We start from the raw sequence: 23,348 nt of genomic DNA on the forward strand, positions 1-23,348 counted from the left end.
GTGATAAACTAATACTTTTTTTATAATTCTTTACATTTTGTGAATTCAATTTTTCTATATTCTTGAAGAAAAAATATTAACCAACAGAAATACACAAAAACCATAATTATGCACTTAAAAATTAATTGATGACCATAATAAATATTGACATTAAATAATGACCATAATCAATAAATTTATGATCTTTTTTATACAAGTTCAACATTTTCTTAATAAATTAAATGCTAGACAGATTATTGAAAACATATTGAAAACAAAGCTTGATCAATTCAAAACAAGCACCGCAAATCATTTGCCATTATATAAAATTTCCTGGAGACAAGTCAACTTTATGTGAGTCACACTCAAACTGCAAACGAAATCTAAAAACATCCAATATTAACTGTAAAAGATGTATTCTTAAAAATATAAAAAGATAAAGTTATATTCATAAACAGTAAAACCATCATGGACATTAGTTACAGTTTCACAACATGGAAGGCATCTGTGGGACTCATTAAGACACGTATTATCATACAAATACAAGTCACAATACAAAGAGATGTAAACAATAATTATCTTAAATCTAGTTTCAAAATGCAAAAATATGGAATAATAATTTTTAAAAATAAAAAAAGATATAAAGTTATATTCATAAACAATAAAAATATCATGGACACTTTTTATAGTTTCACAACATGCAAGGCATCTGTGAAATTCATTAAGACATGTACTATCGGCAAAACAGGAAAATTAGTATACAAAAATATTGGCACTATATCACTATTATTATTAATAGTAATAATCTTAATAACAATTAATATCAATGATATTTATATAAATAATAGTAATAATAGTTGGATTTGTATAGCGCATCATGCGAAAAAGCCTCTATGCGCTTGGTGATTGAGCTCTTTGAGTTTGACATTTTAAAAAAAGTTTATGTTATTTTACGAAACTAAAAAACCTACTCCTTAAACTAAAGCATGGTTGGCCGTTGGCTCTGAGGAGTTTATCCGCCCTTTGTTCAGGTGTTATTTTTTTCATGCTGCTGGGTGTCCATCCACCCTCCCATCGGCAGCCGCTGAAGACCACCAGATGGGGTTGCCGGAATTAGTCGCCGACGACTTGACTGGATGCAGTTTATAACGTCGTACCCAGGACACTATAATCTTATACTACACTTACATACGTTAAAATAAACTGAAATAATTGGTTAAAAAACAATATCATCATAATATAGTTATAATCTTTATTAATAGAAAATAGTTACAATAATATGATTTTGTAATTATAGTAAGCAACCTGTCTACAGAGGTTGTTAGTATTTATATTTCAATTCATTGTTCATTATTTGGTTTATATAATGTTAATGAATCCACACTACAAACACAATTACTGTACTAGTAATTTTAGCTTCATTGTTCTTATAAAAAAAAAAAGTGTATAAAAAGAAAGTGAACCAAAGAGAGACTAAATCACCAAACAAGACAATTAGTATATAAAAATATATTGGCACTACATCACTATTATTATTATTAACAGTAATTATCTTAATAACAATTAATATTAATGATATTTATATCAACAATATCATCATAATATATAGCTTTATTAATAATAGAAAATAGTTACAATAATATGGTTTTGTAATTATAATAGCAAGTAACCCATAGACACAGGATGTTAGTATATGATTTCAATTCATTGTTCATTCATTGTTGGTTTATATGATTTTAATGCATCCACGTTAAAAACACAATTACTAGCATTGTTGATACGAAGTAAATCATGCGTGACAAAGGGAAGTAAAACTTGCTTTGGTATCTCGATTGCTAAGCATCCACTTGGGATCACACATGGAGAGGAGACTCAAGAATGGAACCATGGGCTTGCCCCACTGTAACTTTATGGATACTGTTCTAAAAATACTGTTTGTATTAAAGATGCATTGCTCCATGCAAAATTACCAACAAAATTATAATTAATAATTATTGAAAACAACTTAAACATCAACAACAAAAAATGTTTATCCATAATTTTACCACGAATAATGATAGATATACTACCAGTCATTGGAAGTGTTTTATTATTATTGTTATTATCATTATCCAGTATAAAAATCAGGGTACACATTTTATAATTCAATATGCTCAAGTTAAGGCGGGACTTTTTTTATTCCTTGTTTCGCGTACTTATTTTTTTTTAAGATCATCGGAGGAGGGTGGAATAAAAATAAAAATTAAAAATTTTGTTGTCTTATTTAGCAAATAGTTTTGCCAAAAACATCCAGGCGGAGGCGAAAATAAAAATAAAATGTTATTGGTGAATATAAATGCTTCAAATTTATATAATTAGGAAGAAATATACATATTTTATCTTTGGAGATTGCAAGGCAGCGGAGGGCGTAATTAAAATTTTTTTTAACTATAATTTTTTTCCTGAAATTTCCATTTTTTGTGGCGGCGGAGTGCGCTAATTGGCCAAAAATAAAATTTTATTTTTATTTGAAATCCTCAATATTTGCATTCGGCTAGTTCTCTGAACAAGGTATAAACAAAGTCTCGCCTGATCACTTGTATGTAATTGCAAAATGAGTAAGTTACTTTCAAAATTATTTTTTATGATATTTTTATCATTTTTAGAGAACAATCTTTAAGCTAATAAATTGAATAAAATTCAATATTTTAAAAAAAAGTTCTTAGCTTCAATTTCCAACAAAAAATATGTTCCTTGCCAATTACCAGAAAAAATAATATCATTCCTATCAAAATTAACTTGAGCTTATTGCTTCAAATCATTATTCAACTCTGTAAACGCTATGATATAGTTTTCTATGAATAGCGTATCTAAATACTAATACTACTACTAATACTAATACTAATTCCTATATTCTTGCATGAAACCTAAATTTGGGGGTAATTAATTACGAATGTTTGGCAACAAAATCAGTGAAACTCAACTGATTCTTCTGAAACAGCAATTCTATATTTTAGTTTGATTATATGATAATTTTTTTATACTATTTATGACATTAAATTTCAATAATAATTTTCGATTCAATTAATTTGATAAAAACAAATTAAAATTTTGCGCACTTGTCATTGCCTGGAGAGTATCTGCCAAAAAGATGCCTTTGAAATTGACCTCTGACCAGTGGTATCTCCGAGCTATTGTGAGGGTAATGAGTACACTTATCAGTCACAGGTATGCAAAGTCACTCAGGTAAAAGAGTTACTGAAGTAAGAAATCCTAAATGCTATTGTACAGTACACCTGTAGCCCTGTTCTGGATTGGTTGAACCAAGACGTTGACCAATATTCAATCAATAGCTATTGTACCCTAATATTCCATTGAAAACTTTGTGGTCACATGTTCACAATTTACCAAGGTTAGTAACAAAAGAAAAAAAGGAAACATGTTTTCAATCATTACCGGTATATATTGTAACCTCACATATGATACAGTGAAAAAAAGACATATTAATTTAACGGTGGAAAAATTATGTTTGTTTAATTAACATATACTTGATTTGTTTTATTCATTTTAATTCCTTCAATTAATTAATATGTTGATGAACATACAAAAGTGATATCAAAATATTCTAAATTAAATTTAATAGCTCCTTAAATATAATAATATATTGCAGAAAGAATTCTACCTAGTCTTGGTAGTGTCAATTTTTTTAATGTATTTTTCTTTAACTTATAAATTCAAATATTTTAAATATTTTAATGACAAAAAGCCATGTTCTATTTTACAAAGAGATGTTTAAGGTAGCAATTATTAATTAAATTATTATGTTGAAACATACGAAAGAGATATTAAAATAATTCAAGTTAAATTTAATAGCTCCTTAAATATAATACATTTTTAAGTAATATATTGCTGCCAGAATTCTAGTCTTGGTAAGGGTAAATTTTTTTATGTGTATGTGGCAAAGACAAGCCAAACCAGTCACTCGTCGCAAAAATCAATTTTTAGTTATTAATACATTTTGTTATATAAAGTTACAGGAGTTTAAACATACGGCCGATTCAAAAACAATATTTGAGAAATCAGCCTTCAAAGTTTACGATTGCAGGCATTTCTTAGTACAGGAAACAAATAACACTTTGAACTGTCAACATAAAAGAATTTGTTATATTTTACAGAATAACGAAAGTGGTTGATGTAGTTCTTCATGTTTTTATTGATGTCATCTGGAGTCGTGCAGCGGCCTTCGATTCTATGGAATAGGAAGGAACTGGCAAACTTTTATATGACGCTGGCATCAGATTGCCATTATAATCATTCCATATAGATAAACTTCCTTCTTAACAATGGATTACGTTGATAAAACTAAAAATAAATTATGAGTACAAATATTATTCTTATATTGATGAATTGTAGACTGTAGTTTTCTAAACGGTGTTACATAAAAGATAAAAAAATTACGACATTATTATGGATGAATTATGTCTCATATAGATTCTACATAATGAATTCCATTTATTAAAACTAGAAATACAAACTAAATATGATAGGACAACAACATGTGTTTACAATTTTACATAAATATTGTGACTCATAACATAAAGAATTTTGACTTATAGAATAATATAATGATATAATTTTAAAGTAAAATTTTTAATTTAATTCCATAAATATCTATCCTTGGACTATGGATATTTATTGGAGTTCATTGTTTGTTTCTAAAGAATGCGTTTCTCCACTAACCCCTCACTGTGTACAAGACAGCTAATAGGCGAGACTTTTTTATACCTTGTTTTATGGTGATTTTGAATAAAAATAACATTTTAATTTTGTCCAGTCTGATACGAAAAAATGGAAATTTCATTTTTAAAAAAATATTCAAAAATAAGACATTTATTTCTTCAATAATATAAATTGAAAGCATTTATCAATCTCATTACTACACTGTTTAATTCATTAATAAAATTGTATTTCTATTTTCTCCTCCGCCTAGATGGTTTGGGAAAAATAATTTTTCTAATTAAGAAAACAAGTTTTATTCTTACTCTTTCCCCCTCCCCCTCCTACAAATACTGTAAGTTCGCGAAACAAGGTATAAAAATAGTCTTGTCTTGCACTTAATATTTAAATTAGTCTCTGAATTGCTAAATTATGTATATTTACTGACTAATAATATATGTAGTATAGTGGCCTAATAACAAAATAGTTAAATTATTTAACAATTTACAAAAGATGAACTAATTTTCTAGTCTAGTACTCGTACAGGATGAGAATAAAATCAAATCATATTACTGTATTATAATAGAAATTTCAAAAATAGAATTTCAAAGAAAATGTCTTTTCAGCGAAATAGATGTAATTCAAACATATGCTGAGTTTTAGACTTCTTGATACCAATTATTCAAATACGTTCAGTTTTAGTATCTTTCTTAATGCTGCTTCAAACACGTTCAGTTTTTGGCTAAGTTCCATTAAATAGTCTTTTTTCAGAGAATACAAAATCTTGTCATTAATGTTAAGTATGGAAATGATTTCTCAACTTTATACTTAATTATTTGGAAATGAAGAATATATTAATTATATAGAAAAATGTAGAAAAACTGTTTTTTAAAATAATATTATCTTCAGTGCAAAAAAAAAAAACAGGGAGGTACTATGCTGTATGTATCACATCCCTGAACAAACTGAAGATTGTGCTCATAAACTTTCTTCCATGACAAACTCAAGGGAGCAGGTTGGAGCTCTGAGCGAGAGACTGTGTAACTATGTAGATTTTCGTTTCCTTCTCTAATTGCCTATTAGATGTTCAGTTTCTATCCAGATTCTCAGCATGTGGTAAAATATGATTCATTATCAATTGGAGTTGAATTTCATTATTTTATCTAAATAACTCCAAACCACAAAGATTAAGCTCGCTTATACCAACAGTTTATTAGTAATGCTAGATTTTCATAAGTATTCAAATTCTTGAAGCAAGTCGTCAAATTATGCAAAATATTTCATATTTCAATCGGGAAAGACATACTATATCAAATGGAAGAAATATTACCTTTTATAAAATAAGAAACTCAATAAATATAAGTTTGATTTAGTTTTTAATCTTCTAAAATTGTTAAACCATTGAAAATAATAAAATATACGAAGATTAATATTGCAGTAATTCCACCTCAATAGGAGTTCACTGTTAATATAATTCATATTGTACTATAAAACCCTCTACTACTACTTACTAGAGATCAATTTAAATATTGTAATTCCTACCAGGACATGTCTGATAGTCAAGTGCCTGGCTTCAGTTCATGTTCAAATCCTGTTCTTTTCCCATAAATATCAAATTCATAAATTGTTAATTTTATTATAATTTTATTTAAATTATTTATTCAACCAAATACAGATCAGCCTGCATCCATAATCAAATCAGTATCATGACACTTTCGACTATCAAAATATCTCCCTTGTTTTTTAACCCTGGATAAGTTTTCTGTACATTATGAGTAAATATGACTGGATTTGTTAAATTGAAATATTTGTGAAGTATGCAAATTCATATTTTAATGTGTGTGTGATTGTGGTAGGTGATATGAGTCACTAGGCTAAGGAGGGCTAAAGCTAAAGTACAACCAGATGACACAGATTCGGAATATTTATCTGAAAACATTACTAAGTAATAAGACAGAAATTCACCCATCTTATATTAAAAACATATTAATTATTACCATTTTGTTTAAATGTTCTTATTCTATTCTTATTGGTATTTATTATGTTTAATATATTTTTATTTGTAATTATATGGAAGATATAACCGAAGACTGAAATGGAATGTAAATTAAATTATAATAAAATTAAAATAATATATATTATATGGATAATTAATTAATAAATATGCAATAATGAATATTTTTATATTGATAAATATAAATTAAATACACTATCAATATTTTGAAATATAATCAACACACCAAACACCAAAACAAGTACTGGTATATAATGTAGAGTATATTTCCTTGATGGTAACATTGCATATAACCTTGCAAATCAATGACTAATTAATTATTTTATATAGACAATTAATATCTCGATTACAATTACCTATCAATAATCAACACTACAGAATAAAACCAGCAATTATGTTACAGTGGTCAAAGGTTAAAGAAGTTGTAAAACAAGCATAATTTGTCACTTAAGACTCTTCCATTTTTTTTAACAGGGTTCAGTATTATAAACTACCACGACAATTAATTTCAAGACCATTCCATTTTCCGCTGGGAAAGTGACAATGGGAAATACCAATCAGATGACAGGAAGTGGATATACTGCATGCGGCAATACAATGGAAATATTAAATTACACCAATATCAAGTATTTCTTGTCAAAAAATTGTTATCCAAAAGTAAGATCAAATTCCAAATATTCAATCATTTGATCACTAGAATTTAATAGTCATAAACAACAAACTGTTTTGATTATTTAAAATAAATTAGGTTTAAAATTTTAATCTATTGTAAAGGTATATAAAAATATTACTTCCAATTCACATTATATATTAGGGCATACAGGAATAATAAAACAGAAATCAAAAATATAAGATAATATAAAAAAAGCATGCAAGTACCAGTTAAGTCAATTTTGTGTAAATTGTGGTTTAATAAATAAATGAAATGATGATATATAGCAGTGCTTCATCTTTACTTAGATTGATGGTAAATTTAAATTTAAAACTGTATTTTTTCGTTGAAACCAGTTTATGTTAATTATGTAACTAATGCTGGATTTGAACATCAGACCCTAAAACTTTAAGTATTTAAAGAGTGTCCTATAAAACTATCAAAATAAGTGGTGCCATATCAAGTTCAAAGGTCATCAGAATCGGATCCTGTTGAATATAGTATTACCACTATCGTTTAATTTCTTTAAGAACATATGGATTCTGTTTGCCTCTCCTAATAATAATACCAGCTTGATTTCACCAGTAATTAAATCAAACCACAAGTTTATACCAATTTATTCATCAATAAGTAATGAAAATATGAGGGCCAAATGTTATCTGATTTTAATCACAAGTTCAGGTTTTAAAATAATATTTCATTTTCTGAGTTAACTAAATTGAACCACAAAAGTCAGATTGCATAATTTGTATAATTAATTAAATTATTAGCTTTTTGAGTTATGTCTTTTTGTTAAATTGAAAATAATTAGGACTCTCTGGTTATTAGCTTTTGAACTAAATTGAAAATATTATGAATAAAAAAGTTATTTTCTTCACCAAATAATAAAACAGACACGCAAATAATACTGTTCCTGCTGTATTTCAACATACAGTATAAACCCTTAAATTGGCTGCTACGGTAATTAATTTAAAGGCCTCATATTGTAAAAAAACAACCTTGCATATCATTATCATTGGAAACTTAGTCTTCACAGTACTTCACAGTCTCAATCAGTGTCTCATTGAAAGTTTTCAAATTTAAACAATTTAAATTAGCTAATTAATGTTTTGATAGAATTTATAGAGGTTTTCCAGATTACAATCAATACTGTAGGTTAAATATGTGCTATACAGTAATGATTATATACAAAAAAAACACAATATAGATATAGATATAATAATAAAAAATAAAACTACATGAAATGGAGACTGTTAAGTGAATAGACAATGGCAAAAATGTCAGCATAAAGAAATCTCAAACTAATAATATTCTTAAATAATACAAAGAATCAGTCAACCATAAGACCAATAAAATCCTACAGATGATTTACAAAAATCTTCATTCAATTAGAAGAATAAAACACAGTTTTGAAAGTCTGAGTATGTGTAGGTGGATAAATCACACTGCAGTGTTATATAGGTGAATAAACAGCAAACTACCGGTTTAAAGTTCACAAGAATCCTACTTTAAATATTGGATTTGATATAACATAGTCTTGGTAGGAACGACAGGGTCACATGACAAATTTTGACAAATAATTGTTTAGCCTGTCAAGGCAGCCACTTACAAAGCACACAGATTTTGACTTAACACGACCGACCTATACAATATGGGCAAGTGGGTCACAATATTATTATTAATTAGCAGAAGCCATACATACACATAGGGGCTTATTATGGCACTACTATTGGGACACTGGGACCAGTAACTTTAATATATTTTTTATGATTACAAATTGTTTCGTGAACTTGATGCTTGCTGTAAAAAAAAAATGCAAATCTCTGTCTGAAATCCCCAAATATTAATTTTTATTTCCTCCTTAAACATATGTACAATTTTTAGAGTAAAATTAGAATTTTGAGCTCTATTAATTGCATGTTCCTGGACAACTTGTAGATTGCATTCCTTCCAACCTTCACATGAAGAGAATTGACATAAACTTTAGCATCCCAAATAAACAACTCCAACTAAAGTGAAATACAGAGTTTTCTCAGAAAATTATATGCACTTAAGACTATAAAAGTGGCTAGGTTATGAAGACCATTATGATCAACTGGTAGAAGCTGTATTATGAGCTGAACACTACAAGCTTATCACTTTAGGTTAATAATATGTTCTTGCCTCATCATAGTAGAGATTCCATCTTATAACGGTTTCTCAACATCCTGTTATTTTCATTAGACAAATCTGCAACCTCTGAATCTAAATATAATTATAAGTAATTTAATCATTTAGTTACCCACAGCCTGACCTAAATATATGAATATCAAATACTAAGCATTAATAAATTCATTATTATATACGGTAGTAGGAACAATAATTGATCAAATATACTTTTTTATTAAATGGTATACATTAAAATTATATTAAATTAAAACTTGAGACAGTATTCAAGACACACCAATCAATGGTGAAAAACCAATTATATATTCAAGAATTTAGGATTAGTATCGGCCCTAAGATTAATGATGATAAAAGCATGTGGGAAAAATACGTGGAGTGTTTGAATATTGCCTATCATATGGTTTACAAGTTAGTAACTTCCGTGACTGGCGAAACTCCTAAAAAACAACCAATCTGCAATTATGTTAGATCACTTCAATTAATTTTAAGTTACTTTAAAAATTGTAACAATTTAAACAACAAAGTAATCAACAACATCATCACTATTACTTAATAAAAGATTTAGAACTTAGTAATTGAACAATAACAAAACCATAAAAGTTAATTCAAAATTATAGAGTATGTACAGTACAAGTGGTTAAGTATTGAAATAAAAATGTTTAATAAAACTGAATAACAACCAATTTAATAATAAAGTGTGTAAAACATTCAAATACGGAGTTACAAAATAATTTTTTAATTCTTACTTTTATAGAAGAATTGAAATATATCATGATCAACCATGCAGGAAAGTTAAAACAATAATGAAAATGATATTTGAGACTAGACAAGTAATTAAATATTTCCTTTAAGAATCAGCAATAAATAAGGGTATTTGTACTACAATGTAATCTGATATTTAATCATCATAGGAATGGCAATGCTTTCAACAGATGGTAAATTAAATATTAATTTATTTCAGTTTCTATAAATAATACAAATGAACTAAATACTGTATTAGAAAATAAACTGTTACCAGTAATACTCAGATATAAAATACTTTTATTTAAGGTCAGAAATTCAAAGTAAAATAATATCACTATACTAGGGAATTATTTATTTTTATCATTTATTTTTAGCTGAATTTAATACAAGATATTAAAATTAATCTTGTTTGAACACACACCTCTAAATGAGTGCTGTAGTACAAGGCACGGGTGCATTCACAATAGAAATACTGTAAAATACATCAAATGTATTAACACAATGACATGGAAATAAAGAAACATTTTATAGCCTAATACAAAGAATCAAGGCTATGTAGATAATGAACTCCAGTCGGCCTAACACACAGGAGCTTTGCTACCATTTACTGGTAAACGTCACACTACCAATGTAACTCTCAAATCTGTTTCAAACAATGCATATTCTCAATTGATTTATTGTGTTGCTTCAAATTTTAAAACCTGTTTTTTTTTGTTGTTATGAATTGTACATTATTTGATAAATTTTCTGAATAAGCATGTTTTTTTTTATATCTCACATCCCTGTATATACACTCAAAACCCCAAAACCTTTCCTTTCAAAATCCTGTTAACATTAACTGCAATATCATACGACCTGTAGATTATATGACAATAAAAAATGATTTTATCTTAAGCTTGTTTGTATACAGACACTTGTTTCATTTCCTCAAGAAGAACAAACAAATATTGAATCACAGTGGCTTATAACGCATTAAAGTTTATTTCATACTCGATTATGTCAAACTTATCGGTGCACCTCGTGGTTTTTGTTTTAATAGGTTATCCATTAAAACAGTATATTAAACTACATATAATATTTGAAATGTAATTGTCTTTACAGTTTTTCAATCAGTGTATTGGAAGTTTAGCAACAGTACCAACAAATAATGTACAACATCAAAATCGGGTAATATAAAGTTGATGAATCACTAAAATAAACATACTTTAAAAATAATCCTTAATTGTCTTAGTTTCCAGAAAACACTTGAAAAAGGAAGTGGTTGATTGGCTGGTGATTAACGAATACTCAATGTAAGGAAGTCTTCTATTGGCTGGGATTTTACATCTAATATTTAAGAGTCTAAAAGAAATAATTTATACTTAATGTTTCTTAAGTATTTAAAATAATACTTCTTTCAAATATTGTCTCACATAACATAATAATACAGTCAACTATTGATTATCACTATAAATAATAATTAAAGTAATTATTATTACATATCATAGAAATCCAATTATAATAATATTATCACTGAATAAGTATTTATTTTTACAATAACAATATAAGTCATTATAATAATTATTTTACATTTAAAAAATGACAAGTTTAGGTAAATTCAACTTTCATATCAATATTTATAAACACCTTATGTTTTTGTAATTTAAGCTAAAATAATGAAATTTCAAATAAAATAAATTCAAATAAACCAATCAAATTGTTAAACATGAAACCACAGTAACTAAAGCATATTGTAAATACTATAATTGTATGAAGAGTGATAATAAGTAGAAAGCCATGTGTCTGGATTATTCGCAGGAAGGAGCATAGTACCGTACCAAACAAAACAACACCTCAAAAATTAATCTGGTGTTTTTCTTTATACTGTAATTATACTAATTTTTGTTTATATCACAGTACGTTTTAGAGAAAGGTAATTATTTAAAATAAAATATAGGTAAGCAAAGCATTTATTATATATAAATTTTATAATAATTGTTGCTTTTTCTGCTCAAGACCAGTTAGTTTGTATAAGGCTTTATTGATTAAGATAAACAGTATTAAAAGAAGGGAAAAAAAACAGTTTTGTCTGGTTTTTTTAAAATATTGAAATACCTGGTAAATGTGAATCAATGACATAAAAATGAAGATTGCAAACACAAAACAGCTTCTCAAAAAAATCAGTCCTATCACTTACATTATCTCATTCTTGGCACGGAAGTTAAGCCTTTCTATTCAACAATTTTCACTTTGAAATAATACAGCAGAAAATATGAGCCCACCATAAAAATAGGAAGTACTTAAATCGGTTCTTCTGTATATATTTCAATCATTATGTCTAAACCAGACATGTTTGTTAATGACCTTTCATTGTATTAAAATATATACCATAATAATCTTCTCTGATACTTCAATTCAGAGAAACGAGATCATAAAACTTTACATATATATCATCGGTATACAATATTATTTTCAAATTTTTTGATTATTTTTTGTAATTTATTATGATATAATCATTGATTTTATATTTTTTTTGATAATATAACAATATTAAGAGATTACAATATCCATACACTAAAGACGCCTTTTAATATTTTTAGAAAATTATAAAACAATGTAAATGACCAGGATTTACATTAACCATTCAATAATCTGATTATTTAATTCAAAATTTTGGTTGTTGTGCAAAACCACAACAGAATGATTAAACTAAACTTTAACCTCATATCAAATCAGTGATCTATGTTATCTGAAATACTATTTAGTATTATTAAAGCTCGTATGATTGCGTATTGTATGCCTATAAAATGTGACTTGTTGCATAAGAGTCATAACAGAATTAAAACATTCATAAAACATTATAATGCTAAAGCAAGTAAACATTTTATGTAATGATTATGTACAGTATATAGTGATATTAGAAATTTAAGCATACATTTCTTTATATGTGGGTTTTCTATGTGAAATCTGAAATTTTATGTAGTTTTTACACTATAAAATTAAAATATAACATCATAAATTTTTCTGCTATATTTACAATTAAACTTGTTGCACAAGATTAAACAATTGATGAAAATATGATGATAGTAAGTAAATATTTTCTGTACAACATTAAATATTAATATACAGTTTTTTAAATGATAACGTTATGGTTATGTCTTGCACTTGAAGGCAATGGAGGAAGTACGGAATCTTGTGTTATCAGTTCCTTGCTTAATTCAGCGGAATGTAACTAGTTAGCTTTTTAATGATTGCTAATAGCCATCTTCTTGGCAAGTAAAAATATTTTTACTTAGCAAACTGTTTATTGTAACTTTAACCAATGATGTTTATGATGCTATTCAAAAAAATACTTATTTCCAGCAAACATCTTTAACAATAATGAGGAAATTAATTTAAATATAAATTTTTAAGTTAACAAATTATGACAATAGAATAAAATAAATTTAAAAAATTAAATGATTATGAAACTTTAGTGGTATATTATTTTTAAATTAATGTTTGCAGTCATTTTTAATTGTGGTCTTGTATTAATAATATTATCATCATTAGATTTGCAGTTTACTTTCTTTATTACTCATCTCAATGCGATTTCAGAGTGAGGTTCTATATAAATCTCAAATTATCATCATCATTTTAAAACATTCTCTATTATTTTTATTTATAGAATACTATTACCATGAATATATATGTAACTTAATTATATTCATGGCATTCAATGACAGGGGACCTAATTGGTAATTTCAAATTAATCAACATTTTAACTTAGGGATCATCTTCATTATCTTTTTAAATAAACAAAGTGGAACTCTGTAAACGCCACCATAAATGTCAGTTGTTATTCAAGATAGGATTACAGTTGTCATAGAAAACTAATCTTCAACATATTTTGAATAATCAGTTTAATATTACAATGATGCCTGATAATAAATGCTAAAATTTATATTGTAATTATTAATAAGAATGATGACATATAAATTAGTACTCTACAGTTTCTATTATTATCAAGCATTTTCTTCCTTTTTATGTACTGTAAAAAATATAAATAACGATCTAATTTATAATGATATCTTATATTAATGCAGTGTTATACTTATCTATACACAGGTTCAAAGTCTATCATCACACTATGATAGTCAAATTGCAATTTATAGCCAATATCATCTCATGTAAAATAACTACACTATGTTGTACAATTCTTGATGTGTTGATAATGAATACATTTGTACTAAACCAAATGATTTTAATCCAAAATCAAATACTGGTAGTTTTTGCAGTAAAATGAGAAAATGTTGATAAGGTTTGCAATCGAAGTAAGGAAATGCAGCAGATTAGTCTCATTACACTTGTCTCTACAATTTAAACATTTTGAAAGATTATCAATTTACAAATTAATAGCAGTTATGTGAAATGGAAACAATGACTCAAATAATCTCAGAAAAAAAAATGAACAAAATAAAATACAGAAATAAAAAACATAATTTGGTAAATGGCAATGTATTCAGAATACTCAATTTAGTGATACTGTAGAACAAACAATAAATTTCAAAGAATATTATAAAACTGCAGTACATTTTAATATTTCTATTTATAGAATTATAGTTTTACTATACTAAAAATATATATTTTGTGAATGTTTAATGTTCTGTCATACCAGTATCTAATGAATTTTTGTATTTTTTATGACTGGAGAAATAAATATACCAGTATTTAAACAACTGATACAAATGAAATACTACTGAAATAAACACAACAAAAGATTGCGTAGTGATTTTAAAGTTACATGTTAATAACAATCGCAGTACTAATTATTACATTGATTTAGTATGACAGTCTGTAAAGAATTCATATTAATTATTATGTATATTAATTATTAATAATTAATGTAATGATTGATCTGGTAACAAAATGAGAAGGAGAATGTATGGGTGCTAACACAACACATTATCTAAATCAATTAAATTATACAAAAACATATATTAATAAAGTAAAACCACTTTAAATTATATAAAAATAATTTGGGTTTGTAAAGACTGTTAGTAGGGCTTGTATAGTTAAAATGAAATGTTTTTTTTTCTGATCAAGTGTTATCACCAGGACGTATTCATAATCCATTTGCTTAGTTACACAGTGAAACGTCACAAAGATACTACAGTATTGAGTAACACATTTAGGTTTAAAGGTCAAATCAAGTCTGATAAAAAGAATATGTAAATTTTTTTTAATCTGATAAAATGTGAAAATGATACAAAGTAAAAATTAAACTTACAGTAGAAGACAGTAATTTCTGAAGGCACATATTTTCGAAGCATTTATTAATAAAATTTAATTTAATATGGTAAAATTAATAACAAATATTTAAAATGCGTATTATTTTGTATTATATTTAAAGGAGCGCTCCCCAATGCTGATCAGGTTGGACCCTAATATATATTCTATAATCTTGTGCGTTTATAAATAGGCTTGGACAGGCAAGTTTTTAGTTGCAATAAAATTATTTAGACTGGCGTAAACTTGAAAGGCAACCAAACCATTAAGATGCTATGCACTTATGATTTTAGGTGGCTGTAGACATTCCTCCTACTTGGGCAATCTCTTAAGGTGGCCCAAGACCCTCCTAGCAACTTGATCATCTCGTCAGGTGGCCCAGGAACCACCTAGCAATTGGGCCATCTCGTAAGTAAGGTGGCTTAGGACCATCTTCTTAGCAATTCAGCTCGTAAGGTGCTGTTGCTGGACCCACCAAAAAGTTTGACAATCTCATAAGGTCGTCTTGGAGACCCACCTAGCAATTGGTCCATCTCGTAAGGTGATTCAGGGGTCACACTTTATTTGGACCATCTTATAGTTCAGTGAACCGTGACAAAATGTTAAACCTAAAATTGTCTTCTCTGATCTGTCATAGGAAACTAAGCATGGAATATAAGTAATAAAGTACAGTACATGGACTTGTCCAAGTAATTAAATTTGGAATGGATTCAGAGGCGGGACAGAGTAAGTATAAAGGGGTCTTGGTCACATGCTCACTGATGTTGTTAAACATTCTATATTCAGATTTTTTTCAAATTGAATTATGTTGATTAATAGCGTGTAAAGTTTTCTTATATCATGGTGATCTCTACTAATATCATTGGCAATTATTTAATTTAAACAAAGCACTGGTAACTAGAATAATGACTACATTCAGTATTTTTTTTAAATAAATAAATAAATACAGTACAAGAAAATAACAGAAAAATAATCACTAATGGAAGTAAAATTTAATCAATATGGCTGATCCCGAAAATGAGTACAACGATGGTGCCTGAGATGCTTGCCTGATATTCACAGGGTCATCAGTTAAAATCCTGTGTAGGTCAACAATTTCTGACAATAAAAAATGACCACTCCTTAAAATTAAAAAATAAGTTAATAGTGTATGAAGAATTACATTTTGCATCATGTAATTTGGCAAATATACTTGCTGAAAAAATTGCCACAACATTCTAAGCATTCCAGATCTAGAATGATTTTCATGTCAAGTGTTTAATGTCAATGTCATTACAGTACCTGTTATTTGGATTTAAAAAAAAAAAACATTCTTGAAATTATTTTTTTACATAAAAAATAAAAATCTATAGGCCCACAAATTCAGATTTTTTTCAAATTGAATTATGTTGAATAATAACGTGTAAAGTTTTCTCATATCATGGTGATCTCTACTAATATCATTGGCTTGCCTATTATTCACAGGGTCATCAGTTAAAATCCTGTGTAGGTCAACAATTTCTGACAATAAAAAATGACCACTCCTTAAAATTAAAAAATAAGTTAATAGTGTATGAAGAATTACATTTTGCATCATGTAATTTGGCAAATATACTTGCTGAAAAAATTGCCACAACATTCTAAGCATTCCAGATCTAGAATGATTTTCATGTCAAGTGTTTAATGTCAATGTCATTACAGTACCTGTTATTTGGATTTAAAAAAAAAAAACATTCTTGAAATTATTTTTTTACATAAAAAATAAAAATCTATAGGCCCACAAACAACTAACATAACATCTGTGTAATTCTACATACAATTTACTGAATAATAAGAAAATTAAATATAGCTTAAAAGCTCCGGCAAGAATTTGCATGAATACTGATGAAAGGATTAAGTCAGATCTTGAGTTAAGTTTGAAGAATTCTATAGAGCTCTAATCGCAGATGTATTAAATTTCAGTAATATAAGCATCCAATGTATCTGGCTCTGTGCTCTTGCACTACCAGTTCACATCTGGTAAAGACTTTGCAAAGGTGTAAAGCTATACCCCTGCCATGCCAGGAGGGGCTGTTTTATCTTGAGCACAGCAAGGCTGTCTTCTTAACTAATTATTACCAACCAGGAATGCTGCATTTAACAGAGTTAAAAAAAAAATTAAAATTATTCCAAATTTTGATGAAGATTTCAAATATATTTTATAGGAGTTGGTATCCCAGTTATAAATAATTAGAATATTTGACAACTAATGTAAATTTACAAAAACCAATTATTTAATTAATATTAGAGTATCTTCCAAGAGTAATTAATTAATTGCCAGAGTAATAAATCACTATTAAATTACTTCTAAATTTTTTAAAAAACCATAACATTAATTATTTCCTACAATACTCGGACAAGTAAACGGATAAAATATTTCCCAAATATTTCTCATAAAATTATGAGCTAAGAGTTTGATGTTAAAAGTGTGAAACATATATACAGTACTTCACCACCTATCAACTTGAAAATAAATAAAAAGGCGACTGCCAAAAATAGTTCTTACTTAATCTGTTTCTAAACATTTTTTTTGACAATGAAATTCAAATCAGTAATGTTATACAAACAAGAACAAGTTTCAATTTATTATTTCAAATTACTTAACACATGCACTAGAGTTTAACTAAAATATTGTTAATGTCAACAAAACCAAATCTAGAATATTATACGGAATACAAAAATGTAACAAATATCTAAAAAATAAATGAACCAATTTTTCTCTTGAGTCTAATATACTTCTTAATTACCCTTGATCTTAAAAAATAGTTTCATGATGGGCCAAACACCTTGAACTCTACAGTTTTCATTTTAAAAATCTGTCTTTCAATTTGTATAGTATTAGTGGAAAATTATTTCACTTTCTGTAAATTTGTAAAAAAGCAAAACTGATCAAATGTATATGCCTGAACAATGTGAGAAAAATGATTTAATATAATGATGATGTGGATTAATTCAAGTCCACTGATCTACAAATGCATTCCAATTAATTGGAATCAACATTCTATATGCTAAATGGTTTTAATTAATTAATACAAGAAAGGATGTCCTTATTAATATTCAAAATTGTTAAGATAATTAAATATGATATATCCCAAGTTACCTATCTGTGGTACACATTGGAATGTTTGATTGAACGACTCGCTCTTGTTATAACATGATAAAAGAAAGCATAGACAGTGAGTTAAACTATTGTTCGGGTGTATTGTGCCTAATCTCTGGCCCATACATTGCATCCACTAAGCGTGAAAGACCTTACCTACAATACAACACAATACCTATGCCCACAATTCAGTTAAAACAGACATAATACAAAAATTATAGTATATATTTCAAAATTTTACTTTGTCAGTATAATCTTAACCATTAATCAACTAAAAACTATTTAAGTATTTCATTCTGTAAGTATAAATCTGAATTTTGAAAAATCATTAATTGATTTATTAAAGTTGAATAATATTTGATATTACAGTATGATAGTATAATTTGCTAAAAATATATGTTGGATATATTTAAAATATATAACTTTATCACATTCAATATTAATATTACTTAACAGACACTGTTCAAATTATACTGAAATTTAGATTGAGGCTTCACATTAAACTATAGTATAAAATACTAACCCATGAAATACCACCAGCAAATAGACATAATAAGACTAAAACAATATCATCATAAATATTTCTTGTAATATAAATGAAATACAAGAATATGTAGACTAACTGGATCAAAAGTATTAATTAATTATTTATGTTGGAGAATTAATCAATATCATATTTTGCATAACAAAAATATTAAACTCATCTGTGGAAATAAATGAACTGTTGTAAAACAAAATAATATTCAAATTCAATATTGAAAATTTAACCCTTGAATGTGTATTGGATTTTTAAACAAAAATGGCAATGTATGTGTTTTGAAAGAAAACAGGAAATTGAAAGTGTGCGTTTTAACAAAGGAATTACACTTTTTAAATCCTAAATTAACAGTTGTCTATTCCATGGAAAGCCAACTTCATTAATTAGTAGAAGTGGCAAAGGTTAATATACTAATATTTGATTTTTTGTGATAAACAATAAATAATTTAAAGAATTATAGGTAGGCCATACAATACAAATGCCCTATGGCAGGCCAAATTGAAGTTAGATAGCAATTTCCTAATTAATTACAGGCTGGTATTATTAGGGTAATTTATTTTTGAATAGATAATTGTCATAAATATTGTTTAAAATAAATATTTGGCAAACCTGTCCATGAAATTGTGTTCTGCCATTAGGAATATGATCTGGTAGGTAATACAGTCGACAGCTAGATAACAAGTGGCCACCATTTCCCCTGTCGGCCCACAGTAACTGAAGCTCAGCAATAGAAATCGGTGCTGTACGGGATGTTCGTACATAGAAAAATTCGCCCAAATTCAACACCTTCCATATACCATCTTTACAATATTTGAAGCCCTTATAAAACGTATATGAACCGTGTTCCCCGCATGGTGAGCCAATAAACTGTAAAATATATTAAGAGAAAAATAAATTATTTTTTTACTTATAAAAATAAACGAATATTTAGAAACTTTGCCAAGGACATTACGACTTTGTGCACGTAAAAACAAGGTCAAACTTGAATAGCAAACTTTGATTACTGCCTTGGTATTGAGGCAAACAAGCGAGAGACCGCCAATAATATCACTAAAACTCGGACAAACAAAACCGTCTAAAAACCTATGAATATCACATTATTGAACTATATATATTCAAGAGTAAACTGCTAAAAATTCAAAAACTGTACTTACCTGGATGCTATACTTGTCCATTTCTAATTTCTGGTAATATTAGACCGAACGCAAAAGCTCGGAGGCTCAATACACACTTGTTGTTCCAACGTGACGTCACAATTACTTTGGTCTCATTTGAATAATTTATTTGACTCGCTAGCTATTCTATTCTGCGTTCAACATGATTTGCATGTATAAATAGGCACTATCGAAACCAGAAAGCAAAGGGAGGGATTTAATCTTCTGGATTTTATATCATTGTTTACTCTCAAATTTATGATACACTGTCCTTGCTTCACTGAACACAAGCTCTTTAGAATTTAGATAAAATATCTACGCCAATGAGATAAGATAAATATTCTGTTTCCAAACTTTGTGGAATATTTTACTAACGGTGAAGCATAAGTTTTGATATAAAATCATGAGATTCTATGTCATAAAATTTTCTTTTTTGACGTGACTCTAATGTGTATATGCTAATAGTATACTTGAAAATGCTTTATTATTATGATGTAAAACATTTCTATATAATATAATCAATAAATTAATAATATCAATAATAATTATTATTACTGTATATGCTTTCAGCACACCATGTGGCATATGCTATAAACCTCAATTAATGACATTTGTTTCTAAAAAGAACCGTTTGGATTGTAATGTTTCCCCAATCTGTATTATCAATTATATTATCAATAATTACACTGTACAGTAATGAAGACATAATGACATGTATATATAACTATACTATAATAATTACAATAAGTATTATTATTATTACTATTATTATTACTGTAACAAAATATTAATTATTATTAGTAGACCTACGCCTAGTAGCATTACTCATCATTAGTTAATATTAGTATTATTATTTGGTTGATTGATATCAAATTTACAATTAAAAATTCAGATTATGAATGGTATCATTTAATTTAAAAGAAAACATACTACTCAAATTTTCAAAAAGCCCCTACCAAAAAATCAACTAATTACTACACCATGTACCACCACCGCTGTAATAAATAATCATTAAAGGTAAAGATAACAATTTACAGTACATTGCAATACAGAGTACTTATTCCATCTACAAATCATCATGACGTCATCGTTTTGCCTCGTATACGCAGCAAAGAGCAGCCGCGTGTAGAGAGGTCATCCTGGTTTGTTTACATTCCGAGGGTCGAGAGGTGGATGATCAGTTGAGTCGAGGAAAGACAGCGGCAAGGGGAATCACCGAGTTTTGTTTGTTTTTTTCGGACTCAAGTGAGTGTTAGAATTTTGAAACTTTGCTTTTAATAAACTGCCTGTGTATCCTATACCTTTCTATTTAGCTTTTTAGGGATTAGTGTATTCGATCTTACAGATTGTAATGTGTGGGGTAAATGTCTGTTTCATTTCATCATCTAGGCCGAGCCTAGGTCTTGGTCTTAGCAGGGAGTTGTTATAGCTAGGGCATGGAGGTATAAACCTCCATGGCTAGGGCTAGGCTAGGGCCTTGAAGTTGTGACAGGCCTTGTATCGTCAGCCTACAAAATTTATCCAAAGCATACTCAGGCTACAGTAGGCTAGGTCAAACCAACTCTGTTTGTGTAGGCTAGATCCAACCGACATCGATTGTTACTCTATCTTTTTAGACTGCTGGTTGAAATAGAGTATGACCATGGCCTCTAGGCCTAGAATAGAAGCATAAAGATTTGTTTTTTAAATACTATCGTCAATATTTCAGAAATACTGTATTTTGTGAGAAGAGAAGTTTTATTATGGTTTAATTTTGGTCTAAATTTTGGTTTAAAGTGTTTAAATGATATATGATGAACGATTAAGTTTGACCAGGGAGTTGTTATAGTTGTTATGGTTTAACTAGGCAATTAAAACAGTGTGATTAAATAGATCTTTAACACTAATTTTTATAGATTTTAATCTTCAAAATACAAAATGGAAAAACAGAACATAAAATTGAACAAAAACAATAGGAGTTTACAGATCATTGAAGTTGGTGGTATTCAGAATTTGCATATATACTTTTATTATTGTAAGATGTATTTTTGTATAATATATTATAAGTATTTTGTAAAGAAGACAGAATTTTTTGATAGTTCAATAATTTTGATATAAGATTATTGAATCGTCTCTAATTTTGATATAACACCATGCAATATATCAAATGTCTTTGATTTTTATTTTTAGGTCACCTCGGCCTTTGCAAAAGACAAGATAGCACTGATGGAAAGTATCATGTAAACATAAAACTACAAAATAACAGTGGACACTCGAGAAATCATTTAACAGGAGGTCATATAACAAAGTAAGATTTGTCAGTAAAAGAGGGCAAACCAAATAAGAAGTGAGGAGGATGGATGAACCTGCGATAAGAAGAGGAAGAAAGTGCACAAGAATATTGTTCCTGTCTGGGTTTCTGTTGACACTTCTAGGAGCTGGACTATTGACAGGCTGGTTGATATGGGGAAACCGGGAGAGGTTTTACAAAGAGGTGCTACTTCTACTGCTACTACTCTTACTACTACTACTACTGCTGTAGGAGACTACAATTAATTTTCATTACTTTCTAGTGCAGTATCATACTGTTTGGTATTTATTGATGTCAGTATTTGTAGATAACTATCTCTATCACATTTTATTATTAATTTATTCTGTATATAATATTTAGTTGTTTTTTTGCCTTACAGTATGGCATTGTACTAGATGCAGGTTCATCACATACTAATTTGTTTGTCTACCAATGGCCTGGCTCGAAAAAAAATGGTACAGGAATTGTAAAACAAAGAGGTGTTTGTGTGGTAAAAGGTAAGTGGAAAGGGTTAGCGGCCATCAGTATTAGTACTGCTCCAAAATTTAAAGAGAGTGGGAACGTAAAACTAGTGGTTGGGGATACGTATGGTATAAATCATATCTGGTGCTTCTTTTATTCGTCTTCAATGCGTCTATTTGGTAAAAGTGAGAAAGTAGTAGCTGTTTCCTATCGACCATCTTGGATTTGCCATCTCGGAGAGAGAAAAAAAATAAAGTGCCATCATTCTCCTTTTTTCAAAATATTAGGA

General features: G+C 28.0%; 2 protein-coding genes across 2 annotated transcripts in view; one reads left to right on the top strand and one right to left on the bottom strand.

Annotated features, from left to right (window-relative positions):
• Window positions 1-20,438, bottom strand: part of LOC117105802 (AT-rich interactive domain-containing protein 5B-like) — a 34,097-nt gene extending 13,659 nt beyond the window's left edge. The window contains exons 1-2 of the mRNA XM_033247082.1: window positions 20,308-20,438; window positions 19,763-20,020 (exon numbers count right to left, since the gene is read on the bottom strand). Of these exons, the coding sequence (XP_033102973.1) occupies window positions 19,763-20,020; window positions 20,308-20,328 (279 nt within the window). The 5' untranslated portion in view covers window positions 20,329-20,438. The remainder of the gene's footprint in view (window positions 1-19,762; window positions 20,021-20,307) is intronic.
• Window positions 20,439-21,419: 981 nt separating this feature from the next.
• Window positions 21,420-23,348, top strand: part of LOC117105718 (ectonucleoside triphosphate diphosphohydrolase 8-like) — a gene marked incomplete in the record, with an annotated part of 14,976 nt that continues 13,047 nt past the window's right edge. Inside the window, 3 exon segments of the mRNA XM_033246964.1 lie at window positions 21,420-21,552; window positions 22,477-22,780; window positions 22,977-23,094. Of these exon segments, the coding sequence (XP_033102855.1) occupies window positions 22,643-22,780; window positions 22,977-23,094 (256 nt within the window).

The sequence above is a fragment of the Anneissia japonica genome, unplaced genomic scaffold (assembly GCF_011630105.1).
Source record: "Anneissia japonica isolate Jap-2015-1 unplaced genomic scaffold, ASM1163010v1 scaffold287754_len4335492_cov202, whole genome shotgun sequence".
NCBI lineage: Eukaryota > Metazoa > Echinodermata > Crinoidea > Comatulida > Comatulidae > Anneissia > Anneissia japonica.